The 20306-nt window shown below is 34.8% G+C and overlaps 1 protein-coding gene across 2 annotated transcripts in view; it reads right to left on the bottom strand.

The window, feature by feature from the left end:
* LOC148955856 (trophoblast glycoprotein-like) overlaps positions 1 to 20306 on the bottom strand; it is a 42617-nt gene that overhangs the window by 9827 nt on the left and 12484 nt on the right. For both annotated transcript variants that reach the window (XM_089104698.1, XM_089104704.1), the window contains exons 3-5: positions 2040 to 2330; positions 1120 to 1338; positions 130 to 306 (exon numbers count right to left, since the gene is read on the bottom strand). In XM_089104698.1, coding sequence (XP_088960824.1) covers positions 130 to 306; positions 1120 to 1338; positions 2040 to 2330 — 687 coding nt within the window. The remainder of the gene's footprint in view (positions 1 to 129; positions 307 to 1119; positions 1339 to 2039; positions 2331 to 20306) is intronic.

Here is a 20306-nt window from a genome sequence, read left to right as displayed (position 1 = left end):
GTCTTAGTTTTGTTGCATTGCATACGCTCAGTAAGATGCATGAAATAAATATTGCTGGATAAAATGAATGAATGAATGAATAGTTAATTCTGAATCACACTGTTCATTTGTTGTAAACAATAATAGTACCTGAGCTTCTTTTGCAGCGCATAGCATTTCTTTTGCATCAATCACAGGATTTTGAATGTTTGAACTCGGGATACCATCACGACATCTTAAATATTCCTTATTCCGAACCGACACTTTTGTAGTTTTCAGCCAATGTTGGAAGTCTTTAATATCACAATCGCAGATGAAATAATTGTCCTATAAATTAAAGAAAGAAATTAAATAATTTATAATGTCTAAAAATAAATTAGGGCCAATTAGGACCACACTGGAGAGTCAACTAACACTTCTTGTTACAATCAATCCAGTTCTCCAGACCTGTTGGAAAAAGAATTATATAACTGAAGGATAAAACTGGCATTAAATTACAGCCATTAAAAGCAATTAAAATGAAATTAGGGGAGTTGTTAGTTCTTTTGTCTACCTTTAGAAGTCAACCAGTCTATTGTCAATGTCAATGTTGATCAGGGATATGCTTTCAAGAATACATTTCAAAACTGTGAGTAGCATATCATCACCTGGATACAAGCCACAATTTTTGGGGATATATAGTGCCCTAATTTCGTTGTGTTGTAAATACTCAGAACTACTAAGCTCTATAATTAAATTATGAATTCCGGATAATAATCAAGAAAAGGAGGGAGGAATAGTAATTAATCTTCATGTCAATGTTGAATGGGATATGGCTTCAAGCATAAATTTCAAAACTATCGGTACCATACCATCGCCTGGATAAAAGCCACAATTTTCGGGGATGTATAGTGTCCATTCGCAATTAAAGGAAGTTAAAGACGTGTCTGAGACTAGCCTGCTTCTACTTATTAAAAAAATACCATTACACAGTCAGAGTAAGTCCAACCTGACATGTTTTCAATTAGCACTAGCACTACCACAATTTCTTCCATTTAGTTTAATTAGTTTAACTAGTTTAAATGTTTAAATGTTTTTAATTAGTTTAGCACTTCCATTTAGTTTAATGAACCTAAAAAACCCTGGCATCATCTTACTCACCCTAAGATTCACTTCGAGTCCAGCATCTGATTGCTCATTTACAGCATCAAATCTCCTGAGTATTGTCGGAGTGAATTTTGGGAACATATTACTTTCCAAGTCAATATAACGTAAATGCTTCAAACAGTCCAACTCCACATCAAAGCTGCTCAATTTGTTATCGCCCAGGTAAAGATCCATCAATGCAGGAAGCTGACAAAACATGTCCCGATTAGGTATCTGAAACAAATAAAAATACAAATCAAAGTGACCTAAGACGTTTTTGCTTCAAATATGTCCATGAAATTAGAAAATATGATAGAAGGTCTATAGAACATATTCCAATTTGTCCCAATGATTCTGGTTATTTCATTTTATTCCTCCCTCTTTTCTTCACCATTACCATTGGTTATAAAACCTCAATTCACACGATTAAAGACAACCATTTGACATATCTCCAATTGGAGACTCCAATAGATATTTCTAAAGGAGCTTACTATAAATAATGGAAAGAGTTTGCCACAAAAGAAACTTTTTTTAGGCTTCAGACCCGGATATAATCTTCCGGGTTTCATTTGTTCCAAATGTAGCCTCTTCAATTTTGTCAAATTTGTACCAGACAAAATTTAGTTTCTAAACCAGCAAGACCCATCTTGGAGTAAATAAAGCCCCATTCCCCTGCCCTGGGCAAGTTGTCTGCTACATGTTATATATATAAGTAATATGCATATATAAGAGCCACATTTTTAGAGCCAAATTACTAAGGCAAACACATAACCTAAAAAAAAAACCTAATTTTTTTTTATTATTATTATTATTACACAAAATGGTGAAAGAATTGTTCTATAATTAGCATTTTTATATAGGGGAAATTTACGTATATTCTTTATTAAAGTAACTCAACACTGCCAAATCATTAAGTTTATGAAAAAAGGACTAACCATCCAAATTTCATTTTGCTCCAAATGTAGTTTCTCCAATTTTGCCAAATTGCTACCAAAAAAGATATTCTCTAAATTGACAAGATATTTCTTAGAGTCAACATATTCAGTAAAAGCGTTGGTCAGGTGCAGCTCCTTAAGGTTGTACATATTTGCAAAAATTCGTGGATGCTCATGACTACCATTAATATAGAGGTCATTGTGATTGAGGATCAATCGATGGACGTTACTGATCCTATGGAATGCTTGACCTCGGATGTGGCGTATTTTGTTGTTCGACATATCTATCACCTGAAATAAAAAACTATTAACCTTGATGAAATAAGAAAACACATGGATATGAACTCCCTCTAATCAGGGCCGTCATGTATGGAGGGAGGGGGGACGCCCCCATGTTTTGGTCAGTCGGAAAAAAATAAGTCGGTAAAATAGTGAAGCAAAGTACCATGATTTTTCCGACACCGCTAAAATTCTTTGTTCGGTTAAATAAAGACACCGAAAATACTGACATGTGAACAACAAAAATTACGAACTTATTCGGTACACTCAGCAATTATACTGACTCCTGCCGTGAGTTTACAGATGGTGCCGCAATTTTCCATTTGATTAAATAAACAGCATTAAGATAGTGACATGATATATAGCAAAACCTGGATCTTGGTCGGTAAGTGCAGCGGTTTTATCGAATCGTGCAGTTATTTTACGCATTGTATTTGAAACGGACATTATGCTAATTATTGACAAAAACAGTCGGTAAAAATGATCAGCCAGTCGGTAAAATCCCTTGTCCCCCCCCCCCAAAAAAAAAACATTTTGGCTAGTAACGACCCTGCCTCTAATATCTAATTTAAGGTGAAAATTTCCTTTCAAGACAAACTTTCTATTTATATTTTAAAGAAAGTAGAAAATCCAGGTTGGGAAAATTGTCAGGAAACAGTTCAAATATTTAACCCTGAAAACTTCTACAAGTTGTATTCACCTTACACTGGCATAACTATCTGCCTTAAGATATTACAGAAAGTATATACGGAAAATAATTATCTACCCAAATGCAGCTTTGTGTTTAAATAATAAAACAAAGTTGTTTTACAACTTCATTTTTTTAAATACCTGAGAAGAAAAAAATATGTTCCACTTGTGCAATATTTTTATTTAATAATAGCAATGATTCATTGATACAAGTTGGAAGTTCAGATATATTTACTATTAAGGTGCTAATAAAGCAGAAGCAAAAATTATTATTTTGGAATGTAAATTATCATTTTGGAAAAATGAAAAAAAAAAGATCGGAAAGCAACTATAGGAAAAAGTATAAAAAGACAATTGAAAAGTATAAAGAGAAAGGCGGTTCTAGGCCAGGCCAGGGGCAGCCTCCCCAGTTTTCTTACATCTGACATTAAATTCCCAAAGAGTCCCAAGAATAACTAGCCTTGTCTTATCAATCAGTGTAATTAGACTTTCGATTTCATCAACTGCATTTATTTGTTTGTTTTTATCGCTGTGGTCCTCTATTATTCACTCTATTTTCTTAGACCAGTTCTATTTACAGGTGAAATAATCAAGAATGTTGGAGAAATCATGGTTGCAGCAACAACTGTAGCCAAGTAAAGAGTAAATTACAGCAAAAGTAAATTGGTCAAAAACAATCTAGGTTACAAAAGAAATACCACTTCCACCCTGAACAACAAGAAAAATAATTTTCTGCGTGGCTAGCACTGATCTGTCTTCCTTTTTTTCCAGAGATGATCAAATCAAGCCAATGATAGTAGAATGTCTGGAAGAGGAATACATTTGAACGAAAATTGCAACAGCTAGTGCCCTTTAAAGTAGCAAAAGACACTGTTTCACATAAAAGTGGTGTTTTCTGCAATTTAGTGGCAGAAAACGGGCAAAAAAAATCTTGCAGAAAGAGGGTCAAATTGTCGGCAAATGAATAATGTAAGTTACCTGACACAGAATTATAGACATTCCTGTAAATTTTTAATCAGTGAAGGTGAACGGCATTCAATGAGGGGCTAGCAGACTTATAAGCCTTCTAGGGACTATTTTTCTCCTAAAACTCCTAAGGAGACCAGGGGCCATCCGAGGATTTAGAGTAGAGGCCCTCTTAGATTCATCATTAGGAGTCGAAACTGAGCAAATATCAAAAACAGCCTCTTCAATAGAGTTGTTGTGCTCTCTGTTATACGAGATGGGATACATACAGAAGGTAGAATACCTGTGGCAAGACGAGATAAAATTTAAAGACACTATATGACCTCATATCCATTAAATTTACGTTAAAATCTCACATAATAATTGACTCACTCGACTGCTTAAGGATTGTATCCAGTAGATCATTATGGATACATAGAAACGAAGGAATAGATCAACTTGGAGATTGATAGATATTACCACCAATAAATCTTTACCTCCAAATTAAGGACTTGACGACCTCTCAACAGACTTTTAGGGATGATAAAAGGGACCAATAGGGACCAAAGTTGGAAGGGATTTTGATTAGCATAAGTAGTATCTATTCTATATATTCTAATTACACATGCAATTACACAAGAACTGTACAAGAAAAAAATACATGGAATTGCTGTTGATTTGAACGGTACATGAAAAAACATTTGGAATTGCGCAAGAAAAACCCACGCGTGTGACATTAGAGTTACACATGGGCATTTTAAAAGCTGGCTTGGTATAATGTGGTCTAACATGTTTTGAGAGTATGATCGAAATTATATAACTCAACCAGACTGGTTTTTGTTATTGTTGTCAATTCCACAAGGAGTTGCACTTCAGCTTCACGTGGACATTTAAAAAAAGCTGGCAACATGTGAAGTGGTTCAACATGTTTTGAGAGTATGGTCGAAATTATATAACTCAACCAGACTGTTTTTTAGTCAACATCCGTTTTTTAGGAGCCAATCAGAGACATCGGAGGTTGTTCAATATACGGTAAGTTGATTGGTGATTGGTTACAAATAAAAGGACTGAGTTTTTATTCGTCCTGGAGGTTTTGTATAAAATGCTCTTACCTTACGATTTAATTTTCATAATGATTTAAAATATCATAATATTATTAACTTTAAAGCAATGGATTCTTCAATTTGCGATGTGAGTACAGTTTACTAAATTTCTTAATTTATTTCCAAATGAAATCATTTTACCATCCCACTAGTATATTCAAATTTCGGGGAGACATAGCCCATCTCCCCTCCAACAATACAAACCCTACAATAGTATGAGCTTACTCGTTATAAAACACAAAGTACGCTCTTTTTCCAGTATGTGAATAAAAACCCTCCCCCACTGCCCTGTTTATTAGCTTATTACATTAGTTTTAGTTATTTAGTTCAAAATGTCCTTTTCAAATTACCAAAAATAGGGTTTCCGGTCTAGAAGGCATCAGTGTTCTATCCTGTTAGCAAGAGTGACAATTTCCAAACAACATTTTACATGCCTTATCTGAAGTTATTAATACCACATGTTTAAGGACAGTGCCAATGGTTTCCTTGAGAAATAGATTCTTTTTATGGTCAAATTAGGCGTGAGTAAAGCCTTTGAAATGCGATGCGTGAGTGATGTTTGAACAATGTTGTCAATTTAAAACAGGGTCTAGCGTTATGGTATACTAAAAAATTGATATTAAAATCGTTAATTAAAGAATAGTACACTAAACTCAGAATTGACTTTAGGGGGTAATTTATATCATGGGAAGATGTTTTTGAAATCCCCCTACCCCCCCCCCCAAACTCAAAATTTTCCAAAATTTTAATTTAGAAGCTTTTTTTTAAATATTTCTAAAGCGCTAAGACATAGAGTGCTAAAAACACCAGAATCAAATTTAGAAGACAAATTATGTTATGGCAAGATGTTTTTGAAATCCCCCTTCCCCCCAAACTCAAAATTTTCCAAAATTTTACTTTAGAAGCTTTTTTAAATATTTCTAAAGAGCTAAGACATAGAGCGCTACAAACATCAGAATCAACTTTAGAAGAGAAATTATATTATGGCAAGATGTTTTTGAAATCCCCCTTCCCCCCAAACTCAAAATTTTCCAAAATTTTACTTTAGAAGCTTTTTTAAATATTTCTAAAGCACTAAGCATAAATACATCAGAATTATCTTTAGAGCACAATTTATCTGTAAAAGAGGGGTCATTATTTCCTTGCTAAATTTCTCTTCTTTTTTTAAAGGAGGAGGAAGATTCATACAATAACTCCCCCCCCCCTGAAAAGAGAACAAGATGGAGTGATGCCACATCGATGCAAGCTGCAAGACCATCCATCATCAGATATGCTAGCTCTATTACAAGTTTTCTGAACCAGCCAGGACCATCTCATGCCAGTCTCAGCTTTGCACAAACGTCTATGCAACCGGGCAGAAAATTCAAGAGGGAATGGATGCTTTCTCATAATGCGTCGGTCTTGTCTACTCAAAACCGCGAGGGGGTCCTCCTTCAGGCTCTGCCAGGGGCATCAGGCATGCTAATGTAGTCTGAATTGGGAAATGTAGGTATTTCACCCCTACCTTATACCTGACTATTTACTTAAAAATGCAAGAAGGAATTGAGTTTTGTGGGTGGGCTGAAAAATGGTACTTATTAAATATTCAGGTAAACATACGACTAGAAAAATGCTTCAGGGTAAATAGGGTATCGTGTCTTTCTAAACTTTTTGGGGGCGGGGGTCACTATCTAGTTTAAATAATGCTAAGAGGAATTGAGTTGTGTGGGGTGGAAAAATGGTACTTATTAAATATTCAGGTAAACAAACGGCTTGAAAAATGCTTCACTGTAAATAGGCTATGGCATCTTTCTTAGATCTTTGGGGCGGGGTAACTATTTACTTTAGATAATTCTAGGCGGACTTAAGTTTTGTTGGTGGTGTGGAACAATGATACGTATTTAATATCCGGGTAATTATACGATTAGAGAAATGCTTCAATATAAATAAGGCTATTGCGTTTGTCTAAAATGTCTCTGGGAGATGGGAGTAAGTATTTACTCAATGTAATTCTAGTAAGAGGAACTGAGTAATAAGTTTAAGTAAGCGAAATTGAGTTTTGTTGGTGGTGTGGAAAAAAGGTACTTATTAGATATCCAGGTAATCAAAGGACTAGAAATTAACATGATTTTTCAACTTTATGAAATGATGGTTATTTTACAGAGAAAGTAAACCTTTTTTCTATATACTAATGAAATAGCAGTGTCATCATCATTGACTCACGAAACTTAACATTTACTGGACCTGAACCAATTCTAACACCACCAATGGAGTTCAGATACGAACTTATACTAGTTCTGCAAGAAAGAAGGGAAATAAGAGGTTTCTCAACGATTATTTTGGGGATATGACCAGCCTATATATTGTAGGAAGTGACATTGAAAAGATGGAGGAACTGGAATGGGTACAATGATTAATATGTGAACTCTTAGGGGGTGTTGGTTGTGAATATAAAGCTGGTACTCACAAAGAAAGTCCATGATGAGTTAACGCACGCTGACTTGATTAGCTATCCCCAAACTGCTTGGAACACGTACTATCAGGCCTATATGACTTCATGCCATCTCAATCCATTGCAAATGAACAGAATGGGGGTGGTGCTACTGGAGCTTCTTTATCACCCCCCACCATTCCACATCATGTTATACCTAGTGCTAGTAATAGTAGTAGTAAAATAGGAACAATGCGCATATCCCCTTGTCATGATTTTTTTCTTTCCAACTCTATCTTATACCGAACACTGATCTACAGTTCCTATTTTGGTGATCCCTTTAGATTTCTGTAGTTGCAAAATATTAAATAAACGATCCCTTGGTTATACAGAAATAATAAAATAGTAAGTCTTGCGCATTGCTTGAACAATAAAGGGCTGTGTGGGGGGTGGGGGTCAGTTTTAAAGCATCAATAACACTAAAAATATTTTTTTTTAATGAAAATTTGAGTGGGGTTCGTTTAAAATACTTGCACACAGAGTTGTTGGTAATTCATCCTAATTTATTAAATGACGGGGTGGTATTTCTAATCGGGGATAACATTATTCACAGTAAGGGGGAAAATAATCACGAGGGGGGTAGTGGGTCTCTGGTTTTATATATTGAGAGTTTAAATGTTAATATTTGCTTATTCACAAAATATTTTATTTTAAAATGGGGGCATGGGAAGAAGTTTATAGTTTTAAAATGTCATTCAAATTTGGAAGGGTTTCGGGGGGTAAAAGGAGTCTTTTTTGATACGAGATTACAATTTTTCAAGCACTCGTTTTTAATTGCTGCACAGGAATTAATTTAGAAAGATGCAACTAGGAAAAAGTTCGTTAACACTCCAGATAATAGGTTGGAGACTTCAGAGCTCCCCAAAGCATACTTTCATTTTTTAAATGTTCAATTTACAGTAACGATAGAAGAATTGGATATTTTTGAGTGGGGTGATAAACATTTAAATAATGATGTCACGATATTACATTATGAAACAGAATTTGAGGAGGTTCACCGTTTCAAAAACAAGGGTGTATTATTTCCAGTTAGGGTTCCATAAATTGAATCAGTGGAAAATTGGGTGTGGCATCCATACATTCCACTCACAGATCCCGATTCAATTGGACATTTCAATCCAATTACCGATATTAGTAGGGTTCTAAGTGAGGGTAAAAAGCGGGGGTGTACGTTATTACTGTCCAACATGCCTCTTAAGATTTTGGACTGATTTAAATTTAAACCATCACATGAAATACTGTAAACGTCTTGGATACCAGGATGTGGAGATAGTAAGTGGAAATAGAGCGATCTTATATTTTAAAAATTGCCAAAACACACTCCTGTAGACCAATAAGATTACTTTAGACTGCGAAGCGAATCTAAAAGATGCGTACAATTCGTCAATTTCAAATCATGTTAAAATACTTGAAGCCATAGGGCTCTTACGCTCATACGCAACAAGATTTCAATAATACCGTGAAAGTGATGGATGTAGTTCAGATGTTGGGTGACGCCTAAGACTTTATATACTCGCCATTAGTCATTCCAATAGAAAGTGTGAACAGTGCAATTTCGTACCTTTGCTATAAAAATGCGTCTCCGCTCCTTTCACCAAGTAATAGAGCGGTTATTAACACACTGAACCTTTGGTTGTTTGTTATGGGAGAATGCAATGAGTGTGTGGGTACGGGAGGGACGAGGAAGTTGTTGAACCATGGGTATTTTTGGCAAAAGATTATTTCGGAAGGCAGTAAACTGAGGGAGGTTGCCCCTTAATTATGTAATTTAAAGGTTAGAAAATACTATTTTATAGCTATTTTTATGCATAGTTGGACTTATGATTTAAAGTATGCTTTATTGACGTTTTCCCTTATTGCTTAGGGTGAAGTTATAGATGACCTATGGATAGGTGGTTTTTTTTCATATAATATCAAACCCAAATCATCGAAGAAGCTACTGCTACTAGAATCCATGTGGAAAACAATTGTCAAGAGTAACACTTTCTTGAATAACATCCATCTTTTATACTCTTTCAGCTTATTCCCCATATGTTTAAGTCAATTTATTCAGGTAAAAAGAATTTACAAATTTGATAACTTCCCCCTCCTCAAACAGCGCGATGCCGACGATGAAATATGTGATTTATTAACGTATAAGGGTAAACATCCAAATTATTATTAAAACTCTGGCTCGAGGCTTGATCAGGTGTCACTACCGCCAATTGAAGCTTTTTACAAGTTTCTGACAGAGAGTGAATGCACCACTAGCGACTACAAATTTGCTAAGAGGACTTAGACAAAGGGCGGATGCAAAAAAAAGAGGTATGATTGTAAATTATGCTTAACGAATGATGTACTCACTTTTCTGGACATTTTGTGCAAAAATACAGATATAACCAACTGATAGTTTGAGTATATTTTTGGTTTTTATTTGTACACTCCATTTGTGGAGAGGAACTTGATACTTAAAATTAGAAAAGAATAATTTATTCTTTTAACTATTGTGGATCTTAATCTGTTGTTATCATGATCAATGAGGGTCGGGTATTTTTTTCACGGAGATTGTTCCATGAAAACTCACCCGACCATATAGCACACCAGGGAAAAGTTAGACGCAGTTATTTTGGAGAAGATCTCCAATTGCCAATTTGAAATGTATCACAAGTGTTTGTCGTGTTTCAATTATAAATGGCTAGACAATCTTTTTTCTTTAAATGTCCCCGAAATCGTAGGTTTTGAGGAGAATGCTGCGCACGGATGGTTTTTTGAAATTTACAATGAAATATAATGGGAAATCCATGATTTAGTAAGAGAATTCGTTTGTCCTTGTATAAGTAGACCGGTGGTTAAGGAACTCCTGATATCCTAGAATTTATCTTTAGTAGAGAATGGAAGTATGCACTGGATACGTTCAAAACAAAAACTCAATGCCGACCTCAACCTAAAACAGAATATCGTCGTTTATCACTCGCTATTGAAATAGATGGTGTTCAATGGTTTCAAGATCATAGAGATTTATATAGTCCTCCACTTTAAACAAAAGCCTTACATGAAAACGTTTATTGACATCTTTGTCAGTAAGCATTCAGAAGCGAAAATGAAAGTCTAAAAAAAAGTATATAAACTCATTATGAGTTCATATTTTGACAAAATATGAAAGAGCGTCTGAAACAGAAGTTGATGCGAGATTTTAACCAATTCCAAAGATTGTGCTCGAGTCATTTCAGATCCAAACTTCAGAACGTTCACAATCATAGACTTTAATATGGTGATCCTATGCCGCAAGAAAAGAAATGTTGTATTAAGTAGAAATAGTGCAGGCAGGATAGCAACAACTTAAGTATCAGAGAAATACATGTATTAATTTTTTTACAATGTTTGCAAGATACAGAGGCCTAGTAAGGAACAAGTTAAAATGTATTACGAGGACACTGATTCCATCCCTTTAAAAGTAAAAGCTGAAAACCTTTTGAGTTACTTGGAAAAGGGTAATTACATTAGCTCACCAATGAACAACACTAACTTGGATGAATCACTCCATCGACAGCTATGGAAATATCTTGATCTAAATAAATTTCTAATGCCAAAACATTAAATGACTAGTAATCTAATTTTTAGTGGTGTGTTTCCTTGGCCAATGATATACAGTGTGGATAAGCACAGCAAGGATATCGGGAGGATTGGCAAGGGGGTGCCTAACCACTTTGTAAAAAGTAAATTCCGACATGAGTGTGTATAGAAAGAGTGTGGAACGTGGTGCAGTCTAAGGAGTGATAGTCATGATGATTTGCTTTTTACAATGTAAAAATCAAGCAGTTAGAGTTGATAAAAACGCCGTTTCGGCTATATCAGAAAAATTCTATGTACTAGAGGATGATGTTACGTTACTACCAAATGTGAATTATCAAATTTCAGACCTTTTTTATTGTAGAGGTTGCATAAAACAATCCGATAAAGAAATATTTACTTAAATTCATTTAAAAATTTAGGAATTTGGTTGGAGGGTGTTTTGGGTAATGGGTGTTTTTTAAATTTTTGTCCTATATGAAGAATAATTTTCTATGTGTGTGCTAGAAAAATCAATGTCCGGAATTTAATGCCAGCCCCCGGCTAACTAAAGCGGGCCCCCTGCTTCCCGGCCCCGCGGCGCTGCATATGGTACGCCCCGGTTTGTTACAGTAGGCCCCGAGATCATCGCAGTGGTCGCCCCCGGGGAAGTCCCATTTAACATGGAGTAAATAAAAGTGATATTATTGTAAGTGCATTATTCTATTAGATGTTGTATTTTTCTATAAATAAAAAAAAAGTGCATTTGTACAAGTGTTTTTTCTAGTGGCTATGTGAATGTTGTATTTTTTATTATAAATAAATTAAAAAAGTGTATTTTTTTCATGTTTATTGTGCTTTTTTCAATTTAATATTTTTTAAGTGTTGTTACTTTTTTATGCGTATAATAAAAGAAAATATGATTATTTATTCGTCTTCTTCTCACTATTATTATTGAAGAGAGTATTAATAGGGAAGTTATTTTCTCATTAGATAGTTAATGTATACAGTAATCTGGCTGGGTTGACTGTTGAAAGGACCATGAGTCAGTTTAAAACAACATTCTTATAATTTCTGTGTGAGCTATCATCATCAGACAATACAAAATTCTTAAATAAACTACTTAAAAATTGTAATGAAATGATTGTGGAACATCCGAAAATAGCCATTACTTTTACGTCATTTGGCAGGATCCTTGCTACAAAATAAAAGCGAGCCCCACAACAGAGCTGATATCGAAACAAATCATGAGTGTGATTCATGTTTTCAGCATTATTGAACTAAACTCTTGGCTGATTATTGACGACCTTGCTTACTATGTTAAAAAACAATTATAGGAAATGATGCAGTTTTTCACTATTCGCTCTCCTCACGAATAGATTTTCGTTACTCTGGTTCTCCACAATCTCTTTCATCAGAACAAATGTATGCGAAAACTTGCTTTGAAATGCATCAACTACTCGTATATCACCTACTGATATGCTCATGAATCTAGCTCGCTATTAACACAATAGAGAGATGTACCCCCGGCGCCCCTATATTTTTGACCTCAGAATACAATCGGGTAACTAAAAAGTCCTATGGCTATATCCTATTGGATCTGAATTAAAATACACTCAAGAATCTTCATGCAGTCACAAATAATTTCAAAGATGAAATTAGAGAACATTTCCCGTGGAACACTAAAAAGACCTATTATTCGCTATCATTACACCGAAGAAACCACATGAAAATAAAAATCTGTTTTCAGTTTGAAGCACTTCAAAGCTCTTGGTTAGGAGAGCCATACTCAAACATAGTAATGACAATGATTTCATTAATCTAATATATGAACTTTGTTTAAATTTGACCAAGGGTAATGTTCACCTGCCTGAAGTAGTTAAGCAACAAGCGAATCAACATCTTTTCCGTGTACGTACATGGATCTTTAAAAAGAAAGGAAAGAATTTAAAAAAAACACAACTTCTTCAGGTGAATTGTATCTCTTTCTAACTTTTACTTCCAATAATTACGGGATTTACAGATAACTTTCTTTAAAGAGAATGGCAGAAAAGTTTTCATGGAATAACATAAAAGTCTCTCTTTCACCTATGTGAGAGTTTGAGGGCAACTTGAGTAAATTCCATGAAAACGAGAACATTGAGGATAATAAAAACTAATCCTAATTCAAGATTTACGTTCCTAAGTGAACAAACAAGGGTCCATTAAGATAATACTTAAAGGTATTAATCACAATAAAGACTAAACCCTTAAAAATTCTGCTGCTGCCGGAACAAAATTCAAGCAAGAGGAATTATACTAGTTATTTCAGAAATTGGGAAATCTAAGGCCTCATTCATATCGTGAAAAAAGTACGCGACACATAAAGTATCTCATGGAAAGTGATCAACACCTAATTCAAGTTAATGGGAATGGGAAAAGAATTATAGTACAGGATATGAGCTATAATATACTTGATTTAATTTTTAATAGGCTGTCAAATCGTAAATGACTTTTATCATTCGACATCCACATATAAAGCTTTCTACAAACATTAAACTTTCCCAAAAGCTTTATTAGATATAGAAAAGTCAGATAATAATTAAATGAACTGGCATCAACATCAACATCCGCACCACTATTAAAACAAGAGAAGTTGGAAGAGGATTGTAAATAAATCTTTGAAAGTAACAGAACAAATAATGGAAACTGAACAATAAGGGCAAGGCAAGAATAGAAATATGTATTGTCACCACCACCAACCACACCTTGCGTACAAAAAAATGGTAGGCATTACTATGTACACTTATGCACAAAATAGTTTCTGAAACGGACTTATAGAGATTTACGCGGGACCGTGAGATTAAGGTTAACCACCACTCTTTCCACAGTCAATGTTGCTCAAACTAAATACTTGTACGGCTCTCTAAAAAACTAATACAGTTACAATCTGCATATAAATCATAGATTTCGTACTGGTCATTGTCACAAAACTAGAGCCTTTTTCCAAGTGCATCTACTACATGCATATCACCCGACTCAATATTAGATTCAACAATGCCACAAATCATCATACTTACACAACCTACTTGCACTTAGGGCTTATGGTCGTTATACGTATACCGGTCTATTTAGATCAAAAAGAGGCGCTGATATTGCTCAGGTGTCTAAAAGTATTCTTAAGCATTATTCGTGTAACAAAACTCAAAAAGATCGTAGTAGTGACTTCGGTAATCCTCATGTTGCACATGCGTCACATAACTATAGTTCACTGCTCTATCACCTCCATAGTCTTATAAGGGCTGCACTAGCCAAACGATTGATAAGAACTATTCGACTTTTAATTTAAAGATATTGTACGTTAAAAAATACACTGGCTTATATTCATGATTTAGATAAAATCATGTTGATTTATAATCAACGAGCTAACCGATAATTTTCCAGCTCAACCCCAATAGAAGTTCATTATTTTCACCATGATACAATCGACACTTCTCTTAAGAAATATTCCAATGAAAGGATTGTCAAGAAGAAACATAACTTTAACTTTGGTTATGTTTTTTTAGCTTCTTGAGTAACTACTTGTTCTGAAGAGGGGGATTACTTGTGGTTCACAGAACAATTTAAAGCTCCGAAAAACTAAGAGCCAACGCCAGGTGAGTAATATCTGCGCAATACAACAAAAAAAAAGAGTTTCTGTGGCTTATGCGACTACGAATTACAAAAAAATAAAAATAATAGCAGAATCTATTAACTTGAAAAGATATTACAGACTTGCACTTGCAGGGGTAAGAAACAGTTACTTGTTTGGTGGGTATGATACAACTCTGGTTTTAGTTCTTTGAATGGTGCAGAAGATTCTAACAGTACGAAGTTATTTTTTTATAAAACTTATGTCCAGTGTTTTTGATCTTCTCTAAAACGAAGTCAAGATGACCAATGATTTTTGGAAGAACCTGTCCCCCACCATCAAATATCAGAGTGTTTATGAAGTTGTTTTTGTTAAATCGATTCTCTAGGATACCTATGATATTTCGAAAAAGGACCATGTGCGGTATTTAAAAGTTATATCATTCGATTGAACGATCTTCGTCGACGATGACTGGGTTAAAGCACTTGAATATAGCTAACATGCTCATGCCAAATTGAAATAAATTGAATACTACAGTATGAACAACGCGTGAAATACAATCAATAGAAAAATCTAGTATCGTATGAATAGTTAGTTCCTTTTTAATTGTTAATCGAAAAACGATAGGATTTGCATTACCTCACCTGTTGACACTAAAATACTTATAGTAACTGATAGGCTGAGAGACAATCTTGGATTTAAACAAAACATGATCATTGGGAAAATTGATGTCACCGATTACAGGGTAGATCAAATAATTTTTGTTGATTATCTAATTAGCTTTGCTTCAGAATTTTGTATGTCTCTCATTGCATGCATTGTGAGTACGTCGGGACTAGGTACTTCAAATAACCCCCTATTAGGCGCTCTTGACCGAAAAACATCTCATGGACATGCTCATCACTATAATATAAAGCCACTTCAGTATGTTCCTGTAGACGCTTCGAATTTACAACTCTGTCAGTTAACACTAAGAAGTGAATTGGGTTATCCTGTTGCCATAAAAAAAGGCTTATCAGTGATTACATTTCATTTTTGACTAGTAGTTAGCAACGGGACAATCGTGTAAAATTAACAGCAGAAAAATTTCATTTGTCTGTTCCAATACTAAGTGATATCCTTATGCATAGAGTCTAAGTCAAACAGGCAATTCATTGAACTACGAAAAGGGGTATGCTAAAGTGTTTGGCTATGGTCTTAGTACCTGCTTTGCTAGGCTATTTCGTTCTGCACTACCCCTTCCCAGAAATTATCTTGTACCTGCTGCGTCAAATTTTGCTGCCTCCAGACTACAGGACTGGGGGTCGGGCAAAAATTTCAAGAAGAGTTTTAAGCGAAATATTAGATCTTCATCATGAGGCGATAGTGAGCAACTAAAATCTTTGTAAAATGGGGAGAGAATAAGAAAGACGTTTGTCCATCATTCCCTTATCAGCGTCAACCGAGGTGAGATGCAAAGGACGTAAACACAGACTTTGAGGAATAAAACAAGGAAGATCGATAGGCAGAGGAGGAAGAAGAAGAAAAGATTGTTAGATCAAAGAAGGACTTCTTCTCTTAAGATGACTTATCACCCACACAACGAATCGTATCCATCAATTAGTTCCTCATTGAATCTATTTAGTGCTAAAAATGTTGATATCCGTCTCAAGTATGACTATTATTAACAATTCTACACACAACGCCCCCTCTCAGAAAATATGCACTTTCAAATATTTTCCAATGAATAATATTTTATTGATTTGTCATGAAAATTTATTGATTTAAAGGTTTCGGTGAAGAAAAAGTCAGATAATGCTACACCGAATGCTGGCAAAAGTCGGTCCTTCGTGGACTCTATTCCACACAATCCGTTCAAATCAAGCGATATATCTAACACTAAGACATCGCTGAGATTATGAAATAATTTATGATACTATATAATCTCCATACAATTGCAGATGATGACACCTAATGCGCGAATGGAGTTGCAAAGAAAGTCATTGGGGCATTGTTATTGGCAAGGCTTTGATACTTACATCGAGTCTACTACTGCTGTGAGGCGTGAGTAATATCGTGTTTTAACGTTAAATCACGAGATATTCAATACTCCCCAAAGGCTACCGCCTAATGTCTAAATCGAAAGAATGTTATAGCTTGCCCTATTGAATTCTATTTTAATAAAAACACTTCTAGCAACACCCGATGCAAGTGTCATTACCAAACCGATTATTCTTAAGGCCTGAAAACAACAGGTTATGACCTCTATTGCATTGGCAGTGGAAAAGATGAGAGCCAATGGTAACATCATTAAACTTCTTGTCCCCCATATGATCACTAATAACCATCACATTGCCATCGTCTCTCGTAACTATAGCGTTTCATCATTTATCAATGGACAAATCCTATCGAAATTGGCTTTGGCATTTGTGAAGAGATGCTGCACCGATGGATCCTGGACTGCATCCCCCCAAAATTTTAATTTTTTTTGGTCTTTCTAGTTTTGTGTGGAAAGTGAACGGTGTTGCATTATAAACTCAACCTATTGACAAAAAATCATATAGAACTCCGTACAATTTGACAATGTAATCACAAGATCATGCCTTTCAATTATTTGAAAATGGAAAAGCTGATTCAATGTTTTCAAAAAATCATAGGGTAAATGTTTTGGAATTGTCGAGGACTCAGGATATGAACATAGTACGAACAGAGAATGCCCTTTTAGAGTGTACTTTTGCCGATGCTTTGGACTGAGATTATCACGCTAATATCACTGAATCAATTTGAAACCTCTTGGGAGATTGTGCCCGACGGCAGTTTTTTACAAGACCTTGCCTCATGAAAAAAAACCAAATAGTAAACGTATTTAGTATGTATTCTTACAAGTCCCTCTACAACTTCTGCTGAGTACTTCTAAACTACTCTGAAAAATTCCCAGTTTTAACAATAACTTCATCACTGTTAAATGCAGTTTGTAAACATTGAAGAAATAGATTTCGATAGTAGTCTTCAAAAGAGAGAACAATGTTGGACTTTCTTATCATTTTGGTATGTCATATGAATTCTACACGCCATGTATCAGAAGCTTTATTAAAAGCAGGGGAAAAATCATTATTTAAAATCATCGAAGAGTGCAGGTTTTAAAAACCAAGACAAGTGGCTTCCAGGCTCTACTCTTTTTTATGTTTAGATGTCATGACTATAGCTACAACCAGTTTATCGACATCTATGTTGAGCTGCAGCGATTGAATAACTTTCTAGTTGAAAATATAATTACAAGCGTATTTAATACTAATTTTAGTGCTATACTAATAAAATGTTACTAAAATTTATGTGAAACTTTTTGTTAATAAATTATAAGAGTTTATATACATGATAAAATAACGGTTCTGTTCTTAAGATTTCATTTTCTACTAGACCAAGATATTTTTCGATAACAATTAGTGCGGGTAGTTTATCTGAACTCATAATATACAAGTCTTAATGTAGTATAGTTCCAGACTTACATTTTCTACCGTAGGATGTAAATTCGTTTTTTTCCTATCTCATTGTACTTTCAATTATACTATTCTCATTCATTCTAAAAATTTGACATGTTTCAATTCGCTTATTTGAAGAATTTTCACAAACAGTGTTCTCAAGTATCGAATCGCACTCCATCGCTGTCTAATAAAAATCATTGGGCTTAAGATTATTACACCTATTGTATTCACACCGATGCAGTAGGAACCATTTTCTTTTGTTGTTCTAACAGGTAAATTTCTGCCTTGGCACTTTTTCCAAGAACCATCTAAAATCAAGACGATACCAATCTTGTACTAATAACTAAAATTACGCTTATGATTCCTCCTACTCATAACTGGGTATGTATTCTCCCGTTGATTATATTTATCATAGTGACAGTTGGAGCATAGGTGGCCACTAAGGTGAGAGTCAGACATATCTTCAAGGCAGAAATTACTGCCTTTTATCTGTATCGCATATCATCTATGCAATTCACACTGGTTGTATAATCGATACTTTTAATTACAATCGTCACTAAGTGCGCGAGTATTACATGATGACCAACTGCCCAGTTTTCACATGTATTACCGGTGTTCGCTACGCATTTTTTCATTCGTTGAAACTTACCACAATACTAAAACTGAGCTCACAGCAATACAGAATTCGCAGGTATAGAGAGAGAGAGGACTAATTCTCCGTGTAGTGCAATATTTCCCCGGAAAAAAAAGTCCTAAATTTATAAGCTAACGTCTAAAAGCATATCCAAAATAACATTTTGCCGTGTAGTGGTAAATATATCAATGAGTTATGGAAATTCAATTTAACCGGGATGTAGACACTTCAAGCAATTATCAAATTATCGAGACCAAGTTTTCATTGTATCGTCAAACATCCTCTAAGAAAATCTCTCATTTTGAATAGACAACTCTAGAAAATCGTCATCTAGAATCAAGCGTTTGTCAATAAGTACTAGATTCCTCATTATTTATTCTTTTTCAAATCTATTCCTTTTTCCGAGTCATAACTCTCTCACGACCAGTTACAGACTGACCAAAATTTTTTCTACTTTAAGGAACATGCGCTAGTCTGATATAAGAAGAAAAATACAATTGATTTAGAAATAATTCTGTTGAGTGCAATTACTACTATAATATTCACTGATACATTTTGTTCTCATGACTATATTTCGATAGCACATCTAATGCTGCCCGAAGTTTATTTATATGCACAATATTTACATTTCCAGAAAAAGATATTTGCTCCTCCTGCTTAAATTTTCTTAATGATATCACGTTTGTGGCATACATATCATCCATTTCAAGGCATAATCTGCATCCCTCGGTTATTTCCACAACCACATTTAGCACTCATGTGTCGTTGCTGCTACTGGCTCCATCATCAATCTCCAATAATATAAATGTACCACTCATGGTTCTATTCTATCATCGTTTAATAATAAACTATTCTTTCAGAATTAAGTTCTCGTGCTAGTAAGAATTGAAGTGAAAATCATGTCTTTTATTCAACTCAAATCAACAATTGTTTTATCATATATTGAGCAACCATTCATGTTTCTGCCTGGTTGGTTCGAAACGGGTTTTGCCTAAAAACTAGTCTCGTTGTTACTATGCCAGCTTTTTAAAATGTCCACATGTAAGTGTAGTGTCTCAGGCGTGGGTTTTTCTTGTACGGTTTTTGTGTAATTGCATGTGTAATTAGAATATATAGAATAGATACTACTAGCATACATGGTTAAAACTTTCCTTTGCTTATGAATCGGAAACGGTTGCCATGTTACCCTAAGAATCCTCATATTCGTGAGCCTTGGAAGGATGGGTCAGTTGTCTTTACTTAAAACTAAAAAAAAAAGCAGTTTCAAGACTAGGAACAAGTAAAAACAATCCATAGCACTTCAGCTTGAAAGCTAAACCCATTCACTTCTTCGACTTCTTTGAGAGATTGGTGAACTTGCTTGTGAAGTCCGAATTCTTTTTTATATGTCCTTTTCAGCCCACTCTCTTTCATGTCTTTTGTATTTTTTCCTCTTTTCGCGTTTTCATGGCATTCTCTAGTAAGGAATTGGCCATGGCGATGTCCACGGGATGCTTTGAGGCCACCGCTTTCTGTAAGCGATCAGTGACCTCTTTTAAGAGGGCATC

The sequence above is a fragment of the Artemia sp. Qi Xiang Cuo genome, chromosome 2 (genome assembly GCF_049724085.1).
Source record: "Artemia sp. Qi Xiang Cuo chromosome 2, ASM4972408v1, whole genome shotgun sequence".
NCBI lineage: Eukaryota > Metazoa > Arthropoda > Branchiopoda > Anostraca > Artemiidae > Artemia > Artemia sp. Qi Xiang Cuo.
Note: the sequence above shows the minus strand (reverse complement) of the source record. Positions and strands in the feature narration are given on the sequence as shown.